The 23,699-nt window shown below is 40.8% G+C and overlaps 1 protein-coding gene across 1 annotated transcript in view; it reads right to left on the bottom strand.

Annotated features, from left to right (window-relative positions):
- Positions 1-16,268: 16,268 nt before the first annotated feature.
- Positions 16,269-23,699, bottom strand: part of c1h8orf34 (chromosome 1 C8orf34 homolog) — a 295,839-nt gene continuing 288,408 nt past the window's right edge. The window contains exons 14-15 of the mRNA XM_034169848.1: positions 20,866-20,904; positions 16,269-16,535 (exon numbers count right to left, since the gene is read on the bottom strand). Coding sequence (XP_034025739.1) covers positions 16,528-16,535; positions 20,866-20,904 — 47 coding nt within the window. The 3' untranslated portion in view covers positions 16,269-16,527. The remainder of the gene's footprint in view (positions 16,536-20,865; positions 20,905-23,699) is intronic.

Here is a 23,699-nt window from a genome sequence, read left to right as displayed (position 1 = left end):
TTCCGGACCCGAACCAGGTCATACGCATTCCTAAGATCCAACTTTGTAAATATTTTGGCTCCATGCAGGGGGGTGAACACGGAATCTAACAACGGCAACGGGTATCGGTTGCGAACTGTAATCTCATTCAGCCCCCTGTAATCAATGCATGGACGGAGTCCGCCATCTTTCTTGCCCACAAAAAAGAAACCTGCACCCATCGGGGAGGAGGAATTCCGGATCAGCCCAGCAGCTAATGAGTCCCGGATGTAGGTCTCCATTGATTCGCGCTCAGGTCGTGAGAGGTTGTACAGCCTGCTGGATGGAAACTCCACGCCTGGAATCAAATCAATGGCACAATCGTACGGATGGTGCGGGGGAAGGGTGAGTGCCAGATCCTTGCTGAAGACGTCAGCAAGATCGTGGTACTCAACCGGCACCGCTGTCAGATTGGGAGGGACTTTGACCTCCTCCTTAGCATGTAAACCGGAGGAACCGAGGATCCTAAACACACCCGATGGCAGGTTTCGCTCCACTGAACCACCACCCCAGACGGCCAATCAATCCGGGGATTGTGCTTCAACATCCACGGGAAGCCCAAAATCATGCGGGAGGTAGAAGGAGTCACAAAAAACTCGATCTCCTCCCGATGATTTCCAGACACCACCAGAGTTACTGGTTGTGTCTTGTGCGTGATTAAAGGGAGAAGGGTGCCATCTAGTGCCCGCACCTGCAATGGCGAAGGGAGCGCCACCAGAGGGAGCCCTACCTCCCTAGCCCATCTGCTGTCTAGCAGATTCCCTTCCGACCCCGTGTCCACCAGTGCTGGGGCTTGAAGGGTTAAATCCCCGCTCAGGATTGTAACTGGGAGTCATGTGGCAATACGTGTGTGTCCCACGTGAATATTATGACCCCCCCTTAGCCCAGTCTCTAAGGGCAAGTGTTGTCGTTTTGGCCGTTTGGGGCAGTTTTTCTGTATGTGCCACACGGAGCACTGCGGCTGTGGAGCGTGGGGAGCGCGGAACCCTTTCGGAACCAGAAGGGAGAGGGACGGCGCATACCCGGCCACGTCCTTCGTCTCGCTCCCGATGGCGTTCCTCCAACCGATTGTCTAACCGTATAACGAGATTGATAAGCCCATCTAAATCTCGCGGTTCGTCCTTAGCCACCAGGTGCTCCTTCAGGACCGACGACAGTCCGTTTATGAAGGCGGCACAGAGCGCAGCATCATTCCAGCCACATCTTGGAACCTACCAAGAAACAAACTTTCCCAAAATTTCTCGACTGAAAACCAAACGGTGATCTTGCCAGGGGTCATCAAAGTTCAAGGCAACAATACACAAAAACTGATATTTTATTAAATCCCCATCTTTCAAGTGGTGTAACATTCAGCGCCATCAAGTCCTCAAGCTAGTTTAACTATCAAATGACATAGGGAGGCAAACTCTTTCATCTTATATACATATTTGGTTGGGGGATCGATGGCACTGAATATAGGGGCACTCAAAGTCTGGTCATTTTGCGAAATTGGCTGTATTTAAATGCCCATAACCCTCTGTGCCATCAAGACTCCAACCAAATTTCAATGTTATCAACAAATATAGGCACTACTCTATCAAATGCAACTGAAAAAACATTGGGGTCTTGATACCGCTGGCCACCAGGGTGCGCCAACGTACTCGACTTGCCCAATTTTGAGGAAGTTTAGCACCACCTGGTGGCCCGCGCCATCAGTCTTTTTTAACGAAATTTGCAGGAGTGGATAAACCAACATCTCTACTTTATATAACAGTTGGCCGAATTTTGGGGACTCCTCTTATATTGATTTGATACCCCTTTAAAATCAGGTCACACTGGTCTTGTCCATGCTCCACCTCTTGACCCATATGCGGGTTGGCCAGGGATTGCAAACTCAGGCAATGGCAAGATGACACCATTTGGAGATGACCTATTTGAGCTTCAAAACCACTCTTTAGAAAACCTACGGGGAATGCCATGCAGGGTTAGTCATGTATGTATATATATATATATATATATATATATATATATATATATATATATATATATATATATATATATATATATATATATATATATATATATATACACACACACACACACACACACACACACACAGAGTCTATGGATCCATGCATAGACTAGTGTAGGGTTGATATGACTCAATATGTTTTTTTTTTTGTTCAACACACCAAACTTGCTATATTTCTGTCCATTGAACACTGGTTTGAAATACACGAAAGCAAAACGACAAGCACAGGAATGAAGCTTTTTTTGGTCAAACTGTAGCACCTAAAGGAAAGAAACCTAGTAGCACATAAAGTTAATTGGTTCCATGCTACTGCGCTAGTTAAACACTTCTTGCTTGTATGGGAGTGAAAACAATTCAGGGTACTCCTGCAGTCAGCTTCAACTCCTTTTGAAGTGAGAGCATATTAAATGTTTAAACTTCAGAGTAGAATTTCACAGTGGTAACAATTTCACATAGCTGAGTCATTTTTCAAACAGCACACTTGTTTGTGCACATAAACTCAGGCACAATGTCTCACATGTGACTTTTCTACATTCAAAAAAGCAAATGATACAGTCTTTATATGCTGTTAAAGCATACGTCCACTATAGACAGAGAGACTATGCTGAACGTCTGGACAAACCCCGCCTGTTCAGCTGTAAATCAAGACCCGAGTAAGTCTGCTGACCACTGATGGTGGTCTAGATCTCCCAGTAAGTATATGACGTCTGCCTCTATTTCTGGGTGGCCCTCTCTGTGACTTTCAATAGGCCTGATGGAGGAAACCTGCCCAGAAAACATGCTTTTAGAAGATAGCGAGATGATATAAAAGATATGAAACATATTTAATGTCAAAAACATACAGGACTCATTTGGCAGTTTTAAAAATAATTAAACATGCACAGTACACAATTTGTTTCCCTGACATATGACCATCTTTTGCAGAATCATAAAGACGTTGTGGCTTTAATCCGAAATGTGATCTTGTGCCAGTTGTGGCATTTCTTTGTAACTCATGACAGACTGAATAAGTCACATTTATATATGGAGGGAATAAAGAGCTTATTTCTCCTCTCTCCGTTTGCAATAAGCAACATGCATGTTAAATGATGTTTTTCAGAAATCATGCCTCAGCCAAGAAAATGACAATGTGACTAGGACACAGGTTTTATAAGCATAAAATGCACAGAAATAAAGTCAAGAGTGTGAACTGTACAATAACAATTGGGGGTCCTCAGCTAATTGTCGAGGTCGGCACCACGTCACTTCGGCCAAGTGGCCAATCCGAAGGAGGAAATACTTCTGTAACTGGCTGCTTGGTGAAAACACACTCAGGCTGTATGTTGTTCTACTGAAACCAGCTGTTTTTCTGACAAGAAATGAACCATTGTGCATTAAATTGATTTTACTGATGAGTCTGACCCCTTTGAAAAATGACCATATTACATGTATTTATATTGAGTTCGGTGACGTGTTCACCGACAAAACCCGCCCCTCGAGGTTGAGCCCAGTGACCAACCTCAAGAATAAGCATAAAATGCACAGAAATAAAGTCAAGAGTGTGAACTGTACAATAACAATTGGAGGGCCTTAGCTAATATTAATTAACTAATGCCATTGCAAATGATAGCTTCAGATAAGTAACAGCAGCTAAAATGTCATAAAAATTTATAACTATCTAACATTATCATTCACCTGAAGACATTTGGCAATCTAATTCAGAACCTCTGAAGGCAAGAAAGTGCATTAAATAAGCTTGTTAGCAATTTACATTAAGGCTGACGAGACATTCAACTAACGTTAAAGGAAGAAAAAGAGGTAGTACTTTCCACTTTAGGGGTGTCTAAAACTGCATTACAAAATTCATCCAGGCATCAATATGAGAACTATATCACAGAATAATAGGTACGAATGATGCACAAACTGCAAATGTAAAAAAAAAAAAAATGTTTTTTGTGGGTGGGGGTTGGGGGGTAATCTGACCTCAAGCGCCTACATCCACTGGATGCTGCATTTACTGTGATTGTGCATGACAACTCCGCAGTCATACCCATCCAATATTGTTAATTTAGATCTAGAAAATACATTTGAAAATTTATGTAACTTGACTTTTAAATTGGAAAAACAGTGCATTTGCTATTTTTTAAAATTTATTATTTAAATGTGAATCACAACCATGTGTATTTGTACATCACCTTCTCCTACAGTCCTTTTTCTATGACATCCCATTCCTGTGATGTTCCCCATTTCCTATGACGTCACGCTCTACCTACAGTGCAACAGGAGGCCATCTTGACGGTCATGCCAAGTGTAGATATGCCTGTCACATAAGCTGTCACCCTCATATATATGTGCCCAATTATGGCGAATACTTTTGCAGAGCGGGGTTGTACATTCCAATTGAATGTGGGAGAAATGAGCCGACAGTATTATGTTATACTGAAGGTCATCATTCATCTGGGAAAGCAGGCTGAAGAGTTGTCAAGGGAGAGAAGGACAGTGTAGCCAGAAGTCAGATCAAAGCAGCATCGACCCCCCCAAACCATATTATCAGTTACTAAGTTCTTCCCTTCGGCCTCAGGGTGTATAGTTTTCTGAAGGGTGTATAAAGCCGTATTCATTGGTAAAACAACTTGATAATGATTTTATCATATACTTATAAATGGCAAAAGCACGCAGAACACAATGCGCGCACTCGCCCTTCGCTCACTGCCTCCGGGGGTACGGATCCGGGACCCGCAAAGAATCCAAGTCATGGCCACGGAGCTCTGTGGCTGCGGTTACCGAGACCATGCAGCGGGCGCTGCGCATCAAAACACTGAGAGTAGACTCTGGATCTGGTGCTGGAGTTGGATGCAGCTCGGCACAGCAGACAGGGGGGCGATGTGAGTGGCCCGCTGCGGCGCTTACCGAGCCCGCAGACTCAGTAAGTGCATCGGAGGCAGTGACAGCAATCGCAGTGATGCCGACCGGTGCTGCGACCGGTCCGCTTGATAAGGACGCAGAACACAATGCGCTGTTAAAAAAAATTGCACTAAAAAAATCTGCGAAACTGCGAGGCCGCGACAGGGAGTTACATTCTAAAAATAACCCGCGATAGGCGAAATCCACGAAGTAGTCAGCGTTATTTTTTACAATTATTATAGATGTTTTAAGGCTGTAAAACCCCTCACTACACACTTTATACACTTTTCTCAAACAGGCATTAGCATTTTCTCACTTTTCTCTCCTGTGTAAACACTCAAAGTTCAAACCTTAGTAGAAAAAAAATAGAATGTTTTCCTATAAATAATTATGATGGCTTTTAGAACTAACAAATATAATTTTAACGATCAACTTACGAGGTTGGACATGTAAGAAATTATTAATAGTGACTCACCAGTATTTCACAGTTCCTCTGACCGCGCCTGTCCATCGTGGCGCCGCTCCGCTGTCCGGATTGGCTGATTACTCGGGTGGTATGAAAAATATTACTTATCCGCCAAAAGGGTGTATTGCTATTTATTCTTTATTGTTTTATCCAATCATATTGGCGTATCATTTATAGGTATATGATAATGCATTATACCTCAACCACATTTCAAATCTGAGGATTGAAATCACTTCATCCATTGTTTTAAACTGTTGTGTATATTCTTGATTATTTTGATGAAATTTGATATTTAAGGTTTGGGCTCTGCTGCAGACTGGTTAGCCTGTTAGCCGGTTAGCTGAGTTAGTGACACCTTCCTGCGGGGCGCAGATGGGCTTTAAGCAGCCCTGGTGTTCACACCTGGGTGTCGAGTGAATGAGAAAAAGTCACATTCAACTTGAAAGTTAAAATCCTTTAGTTTGATGAAGTAGTTTGTTTTCCGGTGACTGAAGCTAAATCAATTAGCATGTTAGCTCAGTCATAGACCATATGGCTACATCATGACAAACCCATAAATCTGTAAAGAGGTGGAGTGCGTGTGACAAAAGAAGCCTGCACATGGCCCTATTTTTGAATCCAAACCACATCAGCTAACAGGCTATCCTCAATTTAGGTGTTTATTAAATATTTTTGTAGACTGTGCAGTGGTTCTCATAGCGGTTTTCTTTGGTGAAAGCAAGCAACGTTATAAATTGCTTATTTTCTCAGTAATTGTGCATTAATGGGACTTGAAGGGCGATGCTACCAACAGCTGCTAAAATTTGCAACAGGGGTGTCTTAGATGGTCTGCTGGGACATTTCACCACACAGCAAGCCATATTATTCCAGGTATTTGTCATACAATGCTCAAAACAACAGACACAGCCCTCCACAACAGCTAGCGGCCGCATTGATGAGTAGATGACATGCTTAGCTCCACCTGCGTAACTCAAAGCGACCATGCCCATAATTATGCATAACTTTATGGCTTAAAACATCTTAATCGTTAAAACATCTTAAACTAAGACATTATAAAACAAATCAACCCAATACAGTTGTAATGGAGTGGGGAAACTACCTATAGAGACCAAACCCTTTTTTTTTTTTAATGTGTATTTTTGCTCTAAAGTTGGACAGTTTAACATGGGCTTGAAGGGAATCTACTCGCTTTTGGAGTCAGCATCAAGCAGCCAGTCAAGGAACTGCAAAGTGGGTCTCATCTGAGCCCACTGAAGCTTCCCGCGTGCTCTCAGTATGCAGGCACTCCAGTCTCACTCCCCGTAATTCAAACTATGGAAAAGTTGCAGTTTTCTGCCATGTACTGAAAAATACACTAAGCCCGATTAAACTGCATAAGTGTGAGGTGCCACAATGCACCGTGCTGTCAGATGCAGAAGTGATTACTTATTTGTGACAAAGTTTGATAAACATGAGAAATGAAATTGTTGATTTTTGTTGATGTATTTATTTATTTATTTTTTAGGTACAATACCATCTTTGTGTTAGTCTGACTCTCGGTGAAAAACTCAAAGGCAGACAGCTACATAGTAGAGAGGGAGACAATGAGTCTGACTGACACACACAAAAGGACAGACGAGTCTCAGAGGCCAAGACACTGAGATACAGAGACAAAGGCGCAGTCTCAGTGTGCAAACTCAGACTTTAAGGCACCTTCATGCCTTATAGGCTCTCCCACTGTCAAACTATCAAGTGCACAAGAGCTCTCTCACAGACATTTCTGCCCACTTTCCATAAGTGGGCATTTCTGCAGACTCTGAAAAATTATCCACAGTTCATAACACTGTGACATAAAACAAAACCAAAAGCATAAAAAAATCTAAACAACCAGTACAAAAACAGGAAATTTTAAGCCATTGCACTGAAAAATATGAAATCAGAGATATTCCAGCATTTTCTATATCACGCATTTGCTCATCAATCACTCACTCATTCAACCGCTTAAGCTTGGTTCAGACGGCAAGATTTTAAAATTATCTATAGGTTTCCAAAACCTGAGAGACCACACACTTGGAGATAAAAAAAAATCATAGATATGAACAAATTTCACACACGAACATTCCCAGGCCAGACAAGAAATCTCGCAAAATCTCTTGAGATTAAACGTGACTTCAGAGTAAACAAACAGAGATAGTTTATGGACTATTTCCAACAGAGGAAAAAAAAAACTGATACAGAAAGAAAAGGCGTTCTTTAAAAGCAAAGGCCTTTATGTCTTACCTTGTTCGCCCAACCGTGATCGTGTATTTGACACGTTTTGTGAATCTAAACTACGTTTTTTACACCACTTTTTTAAGGCTCTATTGCGGCATGAAAAGCAGCATATATTTGACACATGTAATGGTGCCGACTTTAATTACTGCGAAAAAAAAACACCACAGTGGATGAAAGCAGACAAACTTCATAAGCATTTTAACAGAAACCTGTTAACGACGACGAAACAGTTTTTATGAACAAAATGCTACTTGTTGCCTGTAAGATGGTGTTTGTTTGACACAGTTCCCTGGGTGTGATGAGCCAAACAGAACCGCTTTAGATCATAGCCCCTCTGCGGGCTGTGAACCCTCCCGTAGCCGGTGAGAAAATATCCACCTTTCTAACCGTGTTGAAACCGGAAGTAAACTTACAAGCGCGCTCATTGGTCGGTTGTGGTTGGGCATATATGCTCACATATTTACTTTACTGAACCAAAGGTTGGGCGTATAGGCACTCCGTTCTTTAAAGGAGTGGAGACAGAGCAACCACGGGACTTTCTGGTAAGTCAGAACAGCTGTTTTGAATTTAGATTTCGCTCCGTGTGTCCGTCCCCTCGCTTTCTGATTGGCTACACGTCACATTCAGCAGGCTGCGTGCTCGTTTGTGGTTTGTGGTCGGAGGACACAACACACGCTGCGATATTGTGCAAAGACAATCCAATATGTTGAATATCCCCGATTTACGATCGGAGCGGCCCTCACATCCTTCCGAGCAGGTCAGAGCACTCTTAACACACCACACAGGGCAGGAATATCTGATAAGATTATCTTTAGCGTCATCACGATTGTCGGAGCGTCTTTAAGACTGTAGTAAGGGGAAGATCGGGTCCGATATTGGCCTAATTATCTTGCTGTGTGAACCAGGCATTACTCCAATTATAGGTCACGGGGGGTCTGGAGCCTACCCCAGCAGTCATACTAGGACGGAAGGCAGGGTACACCCTGGACAGGACACCAGTCTGTTACAGGGCTTTGCTCATCAATCATTTCTGTTACATTTTCCTTAAAGATGCTGCCCTGACATTAAAACAAGAATATATTTGATAATTACCTCTTCTCCACTCTGGAAGACTGGAACATGTTGACATCATGCAAATGCCTTGGCTATGAACTGCAACATTCAAGAAATACACTGCTGTCAAGGTAACGCGATATGTTGCAAAGTGCAATCCTGTTGCCATTGATACCACTTTGTACTCTTGTCATTTTACTTTCAATCACTTCCCCAGTGACACTAGCTCATTTTGTAAGGGTTGAGAACTTAGGAGGGTCATTGAGATTCAGCCAAGGGAACAAACTGTCTTTTAACTTTAAAAATAAAGAAAAACAAACATTTCCACAGCTTGGCATCAGCATGATAATCAAAATCCTCAACTTCCTACTTCCTGTAGGAAGTTCCTGTGGAAGCCATATGTAAATCCAAAGCAGCCAGAAAAGTGAGTCAAGAACTCACAGCGCCCTCTACACTGCTTTGGTCCTCCAAGTTTAAAAGTTGGTTACTTTCAGCAACCGATCATTTAACTGACAGAAAGATCGCTGTCTGAGGATGAAGTCACATCACCACAGTCTCCATTGTTGGAATACTTTCCACAGCCGTGGGCACTCTGACGGGGCTGTGACTCACCCTGCACCCAGTCTTCCATGATTAACACAGGGGTCAGAACATGTCAAAATTTAGTCCACATTTTAACTGACCAGTTTTTGTGGCTGCAAATTCTGTGACAAAGTGGCCTGTGTGTTCTTAATTAACAGGACACCTCCTTCAAGTCATTATATACAAATAATGAATGTTTATGAGTTCAATGGTACAAATATTTCATGAGGCGAAAGCTGGAACGTTCCATTCAATGAGGTGAAAAATATTTGTTCTATTGAAAGAATGAAAAACATTCATTTGTTTTATATAACAGTGAAAATAGATCCTTGTCGTTTGATATTTTATAAATTTATAAACAACAGAAAAGATTTACATTTTGGTGTTCATCACTGGTGCTTTGACATCAACAGTCCAACACAAACTTTAAATAGGAGTCCAAAATTGTTTTCAGTCAACTTGGAAATACAGTTAGATAGTTCAAAAATAATTCTGATGATGTAGTCTGTGATGCCATATACTGACTTCATGTACTTCCAAAAAAAAAAAAAAAAGACTGTGTACTTCTTCAATCCAGTGAAAACTCACGTCAGAAATTTGTTCAGCTTTTCATCCTAACTTCATCCACTTCATCCAAACAACTCTTCATGCCTCAAGACGGCTTACCACATAGTGGATTTGTTGTTTTGTGTGTGTGTGTGTTGGAAGAATTAGCACCATCAATTAGCGCCTTTAAATTGTCGTCTGTCAGCAAAATAAACTCAACCATGTTTAGCAAAATACCGCCCCCAATAGTGGGTGGTGGTAGTAGCATACAATGGTACAAAATGCATGGAACCAAATTTGCACGGGAAATGAAACCAAATTGCACGCTAAATGCAACACAATACAAATGGGACAAATAATCCATGTCATGTGACTTTTTTGTTGTTGTTGTTTGTTTTTTTGAACAGCATAATATTCCTTTTTCTTCCATTTCTGTCAAGTAATAACGAATTAGATTTTTCCTCATGTTTACATTTGGAATAAAATGTGCACTGTTCCCAATACATTTGCATGTATGGAATTAAAAGCTATTTTAAGGATTTTGAGGTTTACTCACTTTTTAAAACACACTGCTATTATTTTGAACATAACTAGCTGGGACGTTGTGTAAAATGTAAATAAAAACAGAACACAGTGATTTGCAAATCCTCTTCAACCTATGTTCAATTGAATACACCACAAAGACAAGATATTTAATGTTAAAACTGATAAACATTATTGTTTTTGTGCAAATATTTGCTCATTTTGAAATGGATGCCTGGAATACATTTAAAAAAAACTGTGACAGTGGTATGTTTACCACTGTGTTACATCGCCTTTTCTTCTAACAACACTCAATAAGCGTTTGTTGAAGCTTTGTATAGGGGTGATTCTTTAACTACGGGCACTATTGGCTTTGTAAATGTAATTTCCACCACACCATTGCCTTACAATATAAAGTGCCTTGGGGCAACTGTTTGTTGTGATTTGGAGCTATATACATGTGCTCTGATGTCACTGTTAATCTCCATAGAAACTACCCAAACAATCTTTCATACAAACTGTTTAAAGGGACATTACAGTGTTGTGGTGGAAATTACGGCAATAGTGTGGGACAACTACATGAATGAGAAGCAGTTCACTTGTCTCATTCATGTCCACCTCTACTGGTGCATCTCCAACCGGCCACGTGTGCGTCTTGTGGACGACGCGCCACAGCCCGCAGGACACCGCATCATGTGGAACAGAGCTCATGTGGGTGATGTGACAGTGAGATCGACTGCTGCATGTGCTGATCTGACAGCCCGTTTCAGCGTGGGAGCAGCCTGTCCATATTTGCGCCATTTGCGCACTTGCTCGTTGCAGCACATCACCACAGTGATATCTGTTTTTATTTATGTCCACCTGATAACATCAAACAGACATACGGGTGATTCTTAGACTACGGGCACTTATTATGTCCTTTGATCATATTGTATGAAAAACAGAAAAAAGGGGAAATTTCACGCTTTTATAGTTATCTTTACAATGAAAGTGTATTAAGAAATTTGTTCTAGTAGTCTATGATGACTTTTTCACCTTTTTTCAGCATCATTATATGCAAATATTGCCGTTTTGTGCTTGTCCCACACCCAGACTTTTGATCTTCAATGATAAAAATGAATGGTAATGAAATGTTTTTTCTAATGTTTTAAAATATCTCTGAATAAAATATCAGTAAAATAATCAAAACATAATTGGGGTATTCAATGTCATACAACTGTTGTGATTTTTTTAAACAAAATGTAGTTGTCCCACACTATTGCCGTAATTTCCACCACAACATGTAACGTCCCTTTAAACAGTTTGTATGAAAGATTGTTTGGGTAGTTTCTATGGAGATAAACAGTGACATCAGAGCACATGTATATAGCGCCAAATCACAACAAACAGTTGCCCCAAGGCGCTTTATATTGTAAGGCAATGGTGTGGTGGAAATTACATTTACAAGGCCAATAGTGCCCATAGTTAAAGAATCACCCTTACATGTAGAAAGTTCTCCAGATTCTCTGAATCTTCTGATTATATTAGGACTGTAGATGATGGAATTCCTAAATTTCTTGCAATTGAACGTTGAAAAACATTGTTCTTAAACTGTTGGACTATTTTTTTTCATGCAGTGGTTCACAAAGTGGTGATCCTCGCCCCGGCTGAGCCTTTTGGGGATGCTCCTTTTATACCTAATCATGACAGTCACCTGTTTCCAATTAACCTGTTCACCTGTGGAATGTTCTAAACTGGTGTTCTTTGAGCATTCATCAACTTTCCCAATCTTTTGTTGCCACTGTCCCAGCTTATTTGAAATGTGTTGCAGGCATCCATTTCAAAATGAGCAAATATTTGTACAAAAATAATAGTCTATCAATTTGAACATTAAATATCTTGTCTTTGTGGTGTATTCAATTGAATAAGGTTGAAGAGGATTTGCAAATCATTGCATTCTGTTTTTACTTATTTTACACAACGTCCCAACTTCATTGGAATTGGGGTTGTATATGAAAGACCTCCCTAGATGATCTGTTGAAGATGACCAGAGGACATCTTCAACAGATGTGAAGAAGCAGCACTGCTAGCATACCAGAGCAAGTGAATTATCTATCATGCACTGTGAACAGAGTGAACCTGCTTAGTTGATCATAAAGTGTGGGCGCTATTGAGCTACTTAGTCGAGTTAGACAATGGTGTCGCAAGATACTGAGGCCGGTAACAGGATTTTAAATAACGTGCCAATTTCACGTCGAGGTAATGGCGTGAATATATAACAAATGGCTCAAACTCCCAACTGTTCTACAGTGAATATGAAATGTGAAAAAACGTAACGCCATCCCAAACTTTCTCTTTCTGACAGGAAACATTCTTTATAGTGATCTGCTGATTGCACTGAGGCACCACTGTGACTCAGTTATACCATATTCTTACATTCTTCCAGATCTGTTGAAACCACATCCGAGCAAGCACACAACCTGTCTGAATATTTTGGATATTAACCCACGTCATGTAGCATAGGATGAGGTTTTAAGTGATTAGTGTTTACAGGAATCGCAGTCAGGAAAAATGACGTCTGAGGAGTTTGTTGACCACATCCCGAGAAGCAGACATTGAAGCTGATGAACACTGGCTCTAGCACCGCTTCCTCACAAAGGGATCAGACTGTGCCAGATGGTGTGTCCATCGTGTGCGTTTTCTGACGCTCCAGCTGACGCCGTCTGTGCAGCACTCGCACAACCGCTGTTTAACAAGCCCATGCCCAGGAACCCTCGTAAACAATGCATTCATGTGCAGATTTTGATGGCTTTTTCAGCACCTCATCATGCAAGTGAAGCACAAAGTAAGATTATAGAACGACAATAAAATGAAGCAGATGGTATAAGGATTTGAAATGCGTACTCTAATTATTTTAATAATTTCATCATTTTTATTTTGCTTGCATTGACTTAATTTCTACCACATTTAATATGGCTCCTTCACACATAGTGTGAAGTTTGGATGACATTTGGACAAAACGGTGAAACAGCGTGAAACAGTTCGAAATTAGAGCATGAAACGTCGCGCCAGTGGGCAGGCGTGCACAAACCCAGTGGGAGTGTTTGTGCATGCGGCAGTGTCTTTCAAGCAGGAACAGTACCAGGTGCAGCACATCGCACTGCTTATGTGGTATAAATAAAAAATAAAAACCAGCCGGTACCTGTGCAACCACACTGCGCCGCTTATCGTGGAATAATTAAAAAAAAAAAAAGAGAAAAACACACCACCCACTGGATGCGAACTCACATCTTTCAAAACCTCTGATTGCCAGTCAGCAACTTTACCACTGAGCTATGGAGCTGTTCTTTAAAAACTGCGGGAATCTGCCTCATATCAGGAAGGACATAGAAGTATTACAAAAAAAAAAAAAAAAAAAAAATTAAAATCACACACCATATAAAAACACCGCATTTCTCAAGCGAGCAATACAAATATGATCCCTTCTGTTCATCTGTAGATGACCTGTGGTCACAGACATACAGTAATGAAATGACATGAATGAGAAGCAGTTCACTTGTCTCATTCATGTCCACCTCTACTGGCGCATCTCCAACCGGCCGCATGTGCATCTTGTGGACGACACGCCGCAGCCCGCAGGACACCGCATCATGTGGAACAGAGCTCACATGGGTGATGTGACAGTGAGATCGACTGCTGCGTGTGCTGATCTGACAGCCCGTTTCAGCGTGGGAGCAGCCTGTCCATGTTTGCGCCATTTGCGCGCTTGCTTGTTGCAGCACATCACCACAGTGACATCTGTTTTTATTTATGTCCACCTGATAACATCAAACAGACATACGGGTGATTCTTAGACTACGGGCACTTATGTCCTTTGATCATATTGTATGAAAAACAGAAAAAAAGGGAAATTTCACACTTTTACAGTTATCTTTACAATGAAAGTGTGTTAAGAAATTTGTTCTAGTAGTCTATGATGACTTTTTCACCTTTTTTCAGCATCATTATATGCAAATATTGCCGTTTTGTGCTTGTCCCACACCCAGACTTTTGATCTTCAATGATAAAAATGAATGGTAAAGAAACATTTTTTTCTAATGTTTTAAAATATCTCTGAATAAAATATCAGTAAAATAATCAAAACATAATTGTGATTTTTTTTAAACAAAATGTAGTTGTCCCACACTATTGCCAGAATTTCCACCACAACACTGTAATGTCCCTTTAAACAGTTTGTATGAAAGATTGTTTGGGTAGTTTCTATGGAGATAAACAGTGACATCAGAGCACATGTATATAGCGCCAAATCACAACAAACAGTTGCCCCAAGGCGCTTTATATTGTAAGGCAATGGTGTGGTGGAAATTACATTTACAAGGCCAATAGTGCCCGTAGTTAAAAAATCACCCATACATGCATCACAGTGGGCAGTTGTTTGTCCATGTTTGTCCAAGCACAGTACGTGGTGTCCAGCTGGACTGTCCAGATCCACAGATTTCTACAGCCGCTTCAGTGGGAGGACACACCTCTTGTCATCTCAGCAAACACACCAAAGCCACACTCGTGTGGGACTTATACAAATGTCTCTGCAAGTATGAAGGTGATTGTCTGCAGTCTGTTGTCATGTGAAGAGTGTGACTGGCCAAATATTTTCTATGTGCCATGCAAGCGGTGTTAGATGCTTGTGCGTGTCACCTGGAATTTGGCTGGCACCTGCCGCGAGAGGGTGCGATGGGTTTGCACAGCGCACACTGTCTTTCAGGCACTTGTGTGCGCAAATAGTTGTAGCAACAGGTGTACAAGGCGTTGGAGGCAGGGACGACATTAAACGGTTTGCACACAGTTCCTGCATCATGCGCACTAAATGTGCACTTTGTCCAAACTTTGCACTATGTGTGAAGGGGCCCATAGTGTGTTCACTCTTCAGCTGTACCAGTCATTTTATGGAGGTTTCACTGTTAAGCACTGTTAAATTTTGTTGTGAAAAGTGTGACATAAATCAAATTTGTTGCCATAATTATTGCATTAATGTACCAATGTGTTAATGAACTGAAAATCCAAAGTAAATCAACCTGATTGGGGAAAAAACATGTCTGAAGCCACCTTTAACTTGTGATTCACCAACTTATCAGTTTATTATTATTATTTTAGAAGGTTTCATCTCTATTGATGCATTATGGAAAACGTGCTTTTGGAGATGTTAGTACTGACCTTAATATTTGAATATCTCTGAGTCCTGTCTCAAACTCAGCATGAAGTATGCAGTTGACACCTCCTGAGCTTTTGTTCCGATTCATCATTTTTGACTGTTGAGCTTTGATCCAGGTTGTTTAACTTCGATCCCAATTTTCAATTAGGATTGCTTACCTTTGATCCTGACAGTTGAGCTTTGATCCTGATCACTCACTGTTGATGCTGATATTAGATTCTAATGGATTATCTTTGATCCTGATGGCCGATCTTTTGTTCTGATTGATTATATTTGACAGTTGGTGTTTGATCCAGGTTGCTGAACTTTGATCCTGAACTTTATTAGTGATCTTTGAACCTCACCAAGGTGGTTACCTTTTCATTGCTGTCTGTATTTGACAAAACTGAAAGGAAAGCTTTGCCTCCTTATCTAAATCCCCCAATGTTTTGGGCAGCCCCACAAATGCATAAAAACAAATGACAAGTATCCCCTTGGCACCCTTTGTCCACTCAGGTGCTATTATTATCTTCAGGTGAAACATTTTAAAGGTAAAGTCACAACAACACACATTATCATGGTATAAAAATCAACAAAATACATGTGCAATCTCATTTTAATTCAGAGAACAGCATTTCTTTTATTCCCTCTACATTCATTTTCTATTTCATAAACATTACATCTTAACAGTGCATGTCATTAAACTGCTTTAGAACCATGTTGCACTCAGTGTGAGTATGCACGAGGTCTAGGAAAAGGTGAACATTAACAATGCATCTTATTCCAACCGCCGCATGGAAATTTTACAGCATGCTACAGAGCAAATTTCCATAATGTGAAGTAATATTTTTACATTATAACATATGACTGCAGTACAGTGTCCTATGAAATATCAACATCTGTGAAAAAGTATACAATCATTTATTTTTTTCATTCATAAGAATTATAAAAATAATTGCCTCTGTACACGTATTCAAAATGTCCAGTGGTTTGCATAATAGTTTGGTGACTCTCTGGTCTTCATCATTAGAGACCTGTAAAAAAATAAATAAAATAAAATAAGCACAAAAATATGAGTCTCAAAGAAAATAAATCAGACACACTCAACCACTAATAAGAATAATAACTGGGGCAGAATTACTATGAAAGACTTAATATTTGAACTTGTCATGACAAACATGAGATGGAAAATGAAGCATGCTGCTGCCCTGCGGAGGGTCCGATGACTCGACGTCGCAGTAACTCCTGGGAGAGAAGCAATCGAAGTGACTTAAGCAGCCAGCTTTAGGTTTGGTTGCTGTGGCAATGCTCTGGCTTCTTCGATAGCCAGGCAGCAGCAGCCAGCTCTCAGATCTCCCTCCAGACTGGCACATTGACACTGGGAACTGTGGGTACCTCCAGAGCCACAAGAAGGAGAACCGCAGACAACCTCAAACCAGACTGACTTTCTCCTTCTACCCAGTGTTGACGCTGAGAGTTGACACTGTCTGCTGCATGTAAACTCAGAAACCAAGTGACTCAATGGAATTGTTCCTGCCTCCATACGTGGCCAGCCACAACCCATCACATTAGAGAGTGCCCTCTGTTTTGCCTGTGAGTATAACTGAATGGACCATGAATGAAGGTGGAGGCTCCTGTACCAACTCACTCACTGGTGACTATTTGGGTAACATGTTATGGCTCCACAAGTGAAGTCACTGACAAACATTACAGCTCCCTGAACTTGAAGCAATAGCAAAACTTGCATTTCACATTTCTGGTGACCAAGATTAGAGGTCTGTACAAGTCCAAATCCTGGAACTACTTCAGACACGTGAAATGTGTGCATTAACCAGGTCTGGTGCTGTTGCTGTATGTTGACACATCCACCACCTTACTGAACACCCCATATCTCAATTGGCAACCACCCAAGAAGACCAGTGCTCCAAAAGAAGCCATCTATATGCCTCCACCAAGATGATGTTTTGGTGTTTGCCTTGATCTGGTGCCATCGCTGGAGTCTCAACACTGAAACACCTGTCATAGTATTATTCCAGTATTATTGATGTTGCCTCACGAGAGATGTTTGCAACAGTATGCTTCATCTGGGTCTCATTATGTAACCACTCATTTGACTTTGCCACATATATGGTTACATAAGCAATGGTAATGTGAACCAACGGTGCATAAATTCATTTCGATAGAGGCTTGGGTGAGAGCGATGCAAGGATAACTGGGTGACAGTTGAAATATACCAAACGTTTGTGAAAGAAGATCCAAAATGCTATTGGCCCAAAAACACTCAGTAACAGAACACCAATGCTGGCAGCAGAATACAACTCCAAAGCTCATAAAAAGTGGGAGCAGCAGGAGAAGCTTGCATTTTTAAACCCCTCCACTTTTCCTGCACTATACAGTTTTCACTAGGGATGGGTATTGATAAGATTTTATCAATATCGATACCATTATCGATTCCGCTTATCAATCTGATTCCCTTATCGATACCTCTTGTGAATTTTTTGTGTATGGTAGGCTTTACAGGTTTTCTATGTCTGCGAGTCAAAGAGCTTTTTCTTATCGTGCACCTGCTCTGTGGAACGGTCTTCCTGTGACCGAGGCAGTCAGAATCCATGGACATTTTTAAGTCAAGACTTAAAATCTATTTTTATTCTCTTTCTTATGAATAGTTTTTATTTTTTTTATCTGTTTTATTCTTTTACTTCTGTTTTTAATTATGTATTTGATTTTTTTTATTTTTTTATGTTGAACTGTTCTGTGTGAGGTGCCTTGAGATGGCTTTTGTTCTGAATTGGCACTTTATAAGCTGATTAAATTGAAATTGAATTGAAACTGAACAACATTTTATTGAGACATAAAGTAAATAAATGTGAAATTGGTCACTGAATCCTTAAACTCTGGACATAATAAACTCTACGTGGTGGATCCTTGAGCTCTGTACATAAATAGAAATAAACAAAATCTGTAGTTTTTGTCAAAAGCATTTCCTTTCAGACACTATTGGCATGAATGTCTTTCCATACATCTGAGGTGAACTCTTGCAGCCAGCTGTGCTGCACGTCAGGATGTAATTCATAAAGAATGCAGGACTTCTCATTTTGGGATGAAAAATAGTCTATTGTAGTTTCTTGTCTGTATTACAATGAAGCGGCGATTTGTTTTGAAGTTATTAATTCCGACTGCACTCTGTCTCAGCGGAAAGCGGTCCAGCGTTTGGAGCTGTGCCAACAGAACGGAGGACGATTCTCGTTTCTTGACTGCAACAAGACAAGAGTCCCAGTTAGTGATTTTAATCCACACAAAAGTGACTCCCAATATTTTAATGGCTTTGAGAGGGGTTAAGAAGTGGACTTGCCACTTCTGAAGAGCAGCGAATCAAACAACCAACAAGCCAGTGGATCAAAGCATTGCTTCATTGGTTCACGCTTCAAAGTGGAGTCGTGCTGCAGAAATCATTGATTACAGACCCGCTGCAGAGTCTGTAATCAACATATTATATGGTAAGTGATTTTTCCAACTTTTGATTGGCCCATTCACCACTTTCTGAGCTGTACCACATGCCGAGTTGACCGCTCGTGGAGCCGAGTACACCTCACATGCAGCGTAGCGCAGCGCTTGCTAATCGAGCGACACTTTCTATCGATAATCAGATAACGCGATACAACGCCTACTTTGGCTGACAGTTTGTTGACAAGATGGCAGAAGACAGGTTTGCGTCTGTTAGCTACGCTGACTTAAAACAAATTTTACATGAAAAACATACGAAGAACACCTGCAGAAATACACAGCAGCCAACATGTTTTGCAAGTACGTTACTGAAAAGGGACATGCGCCCAGCTTTCAAACTTATGACAGACGGATGCTTGACAGAGTACTCGGTCAATTTTACACAGAAGCTAGACAGGCGAATGGCGAACTTTATAAGAAAACAAGTCTGATGACTCTTCATCACGGACTTAACAGGCATCTCCAGTCGATCGATGGGATGTCATTTGGTGCAGTATGACAGTAATAATAAAGAGTTGAAACTGAAATTGATTTTTCAGTTTTAGTATGTTTGACAAACTCCCAATTTTCTTATTCATCATATAATAAAGCAGTTATAGACTTTTGATTTCGGTGTACCCGTGATTATGCGGACCTGGTCAGGTCCTCTGACCAGGTCCTCTGATCAGGTCCTGGGGATCTTGAACCCCATCCTGACCAAGTCCACATAATCAAGGGTACACCGAAATCAAAAGTCTAGAATTGTATATAGAGGAATGATCATTTTTCCAACAAACACCCTCAAATAACCCTAGCTGTCACTCTTTTTCACCTCAAAATTTCATATTTACACACAGATCCAGGACCCAAGGCAAGACAAAGGAACTTGACTTGGGACTCAGGAAAATCTATGCCTACCTAACTCAGCAGTGGCATTCATCAAGAACTCAATGCCAATGTGGTTGAGAGGTGTCTGGAAAGAGCCTATGGCATCATGATGTCTTTGATGGTCTAGTGGTTAAAGCTTGGGGCCAGAAGATCCTCTGACCGGAAAATCTTCGATAGCCAGGCAGCAGCCAGCCAGCTCTCAGGTCTCCCTCTAGACTGACATATCAACACTGGGAACTGTGGGCACCTCCAGAGCCACAAGAAGGGGAACCGCACACAACCTCAAACCAGACTGACTGGAAAATTACTCAATCAGTTGGGCAAGGTCTTTAATCCCCAAGTTGTTCCTGGTGTGTAGTGAACACCTTGTATGGCAGCACCCTCACATCAGGGTGAATGTGAGGCATTATTTGTAAAGCGCTTTGAGCTCCTGATACAGATGCAGTCCATTTACCATTTGGGAGAGGCATATGGTAACCAGTGGCATATTGTAATGCCAGTGCCACTGCAAATGTATAAATATCCCAATGTCCAGCATCCTAGGGCCACTACGAATGGATAGCTTTGGTATTCTGAGAACCTTTGTGTATTTCTAGAATGACTGTCTAATGTGCAAATAGTTAAGTTGACCCAGGTGATGCTTATGAAGTGCATCTTGAAGAATCATCAGCTGTGACACTATGACCATGTGGAACATTTTCCAATGCATGATTAAGCATGTACTTGCCTCAATGCTGAGAACCCCAGAGACTATGCCAGGCCAAGAGGACACTTACATAACACATGGCTATGATGTTCTAATAGTTAATTTCAGTAAAGAGGGATTGTGGTTCTGCCTGGGTAGTTAACATTTGGGACTCCAAGTAATCCTACATAGCAGAATGTAGACTCCAAAACTCAACCTGATACATTGTCACTAGTCTGGTTAATTGTTAGCAAAGGTTAAGTTTGAGAAACATCTCTATTGACAACATTAAATGTTCAGATTCTCACCTGAAAACACAGATCTCTTATTGGCATCTCGTGCACTACCTATGAAAAGATTTGGTCAGAAAATGCAAAGTTATTCGTTTACAACAGATTACACATTAAAAGTATATACAGTATTAATGACATACAACCAAAGCAAATTCAGCTTATTTTTTTCCATTAAACAATGAGGCCTGTGCAGAAGAGTACCTCCCAAGATGGAAATTATTTCCTCTAGAAATGTATACAACATAATGTACTGATGTAATTCTATTGTGAATTAATGAATGTGCTGATAGAGCCACAGCCATAAATGACAGAGGTTAGGATGGCGAAAAAGGACAGACTTCTTTTCATCTTCATTGTGGTACGTGTGGTTATCCTATTGTTGAAGTTTACAAAATAACAGGAAATAGCTACGGATTGCTTTTTCCGTGATTTAGCTCTCACCATACACTTGGCACAGTTTAGACACGTGGTTTGGTCCTGGTAAGATGGTGTCATTGCACTAATGAAGTGAGTCCATACACGCACAGATTCAATCACTCAGTAAATGAGCACTGTAGAGAAACATGTCCAGAGTGAAATGTTCTCAGAATGGCTGTGAAAAATAGCACGCAAGGGAAAATAAAGAAACACGAGCACTTTTTGCTTAATTTGCTGATAAATTAACTGAGGTGATATATGTTCATGCATGAATATGGGATTACTGGGAGCCCACGGTTCTATTTTGCTCTTTTGTTCAGATGTTTCTATGGCAGGCAAATGGAGCATTTCAATAAAAAAAAAAGAACGTAGCCTGTTTGTGGCAGGCTTAAACAGTTTAAACTAAAAATACTGAAACATAAACTCAATAATTTGAGTTTTAAGGAACCGACGTGTCTCTGATCATTTTGTAAATGCAGGACAGCATTTCCCAATCTTAGTCCTTGGGACCCAAAGGACTGTGTATTTTCCATTTGTCCCAGATTTACTTAGATCAGCTTTGTCAGGTGTGTTCAGTCAACCAACAGCTATCTGACAAATGGAACAAACCTGATTGGGCTCAGTGTGTTGTTAGAGGAGGAAGAAATGGAAAGTACACAGTACTCTGGATTATGAGGATCAGGATTGGGACACAATGGTGTAGCATGATAGTTGGATTCAAAAGTTGGCTGAACTGCCTGGCAGTCCACTTGATGTTTGAAGTCGCTGGATGCTATAACTTGTGTTATGAACTGTGTCATGGGAGTGGGTCATGGTGCCAGCTGGACTCCTTCTCGGGGACTTCAAATATGAACATTCGCTTTTGTTTTGCATGCTTGACAATTATTACCTCTGCCACTAAAGTTGGAGGAGGTTATGTTTCCACCCCTGTTTGTCTGTCTGTTTGTTTGCTTGTCAACAGCCTGGACCCCACAATTTTTCATATATCGTTATGAAATTTATACTGAAGATTTATATCCTGATAGGCAAGAACTGATTCAATCTTCAAGGTCAAAGTTAAGAAAAACCTTGGAAAAATCCCTATCTTTAACATTGAAGGAATTTTTAAAAATTCATAACTGTCAAAAAATATCAAATTTCTTTCATATTTGACAGCATTATGTAGGCTGTATGCTTTATTGACTGACAAAGTCTGATCTGGATCTGATCCGGTTTACAGATTTTGTGGCTATTTAAAACTTAACATTGAAAACCCCATTTAATGTACATATTTTACATTATATCTTAATCAAACATGCCCCAATCACTCTCATTTGTAAGTGAGGTGCAGACTGGCATGCACTATCGCCTGGCAAAGCTTGATCTGGATCTGATCTGGATTGTGGATTTTGTGGACATCTGAATTTCATATTGAAAAGTCCATTTGATGTACATTTTATATCTCAAACAAAAGGGTCCCAATTTGTTTTTCAAATTTTTTGGAATTGGAAACTAGTGTTGGCAGAGGTTTGCGCTCTATGAGCATGATGCTCTAGTTTGTTGTATTTTGTTCACCTGTTATTGTTAGTATGGCCAAAGCAGTTGGTCACCTCTCTGAGTATGATCTGCTTGAGGGTTCTTCCTCAAAAATACCTGAAGATGCTTTTCTGTTACTGTTGTTTCCTAAATACTTGGTCAGGGAGTTTGGTAAAGTTCAAGCTTAATCTTGTGAAACACGCTGGGGTGATATATTGTGATTCGGCACTAATAAATTTAATTAAAACTTTGCATAGACATCTAAGAAATTACTCGTTTTGGAAACAAATTTGCACTTACAGGGTAGAGCACAACCATGTACTTTCTTCCATTTTCTAACACAATAACACAACACAGATGAGAGACTAGAAGCTGCTACATTGGTGCTACAGAGGCCAGCAGGAGTCGCTGTGCATGTGGTAGTGCGTAAACCTCATTCCCCAACTTCTAATAGTTTTTGGCCTTCTCGTTAGATCATCCACCTTACAAGCCAGAGATCGTGAGTTCGTGTCCCGAGGGGAGCAAGTGGGAGGACTCAACAATACAAGGCAAACGAGAGAGAATGCAACCGCTATGCTGTCACTGCTAGCTACATAAATGTAATATTATTATTGATATGTCACCAAATCACAACAGTAAGCATCTCAATCCACTGTATATAATGAATAAAATGGTAATGGACTGCAACGGCAAGAAAGAGGTCTCTTTTCAAGCGATTCGCTCACACCCAGCTGAGTTTGGTACCTTTTCAAGCTGTGCTGGTCCAGTATCCTCAATTGGGAGTGATGCAACTTTCACACCTGGGTGAGTGTGGCAAGTTTTCCAAAGTAGCGTCTTGGCACAGATTGTGCATAACTTTGGGTGGGAGGAACAGCACACTACTCAGCAAACCTCAACGTAAACTGGGGACGGTTTAG

The sequence above is a fragment of the Thalassophryne amazonica genome, chromosome 1 (genome assembly GCF_902500255.1).
Source record: "Thalassophryne amazonica chromosome 1, fThaAma1.1, whole genome shotgun sequence".
Lineage (NCBI taxonomy): Eukaryota > Metazoa > Chordata > Actinopteri > Batrachoidiformes > Batrachoididae > Thalassophryne > Thalassophryne amazonica.
The sequence above is the reverse complement of the archived record's forward strand: the minus strand, read 5'-3'. Positions and strand labels throughout refer to the sequence as shown.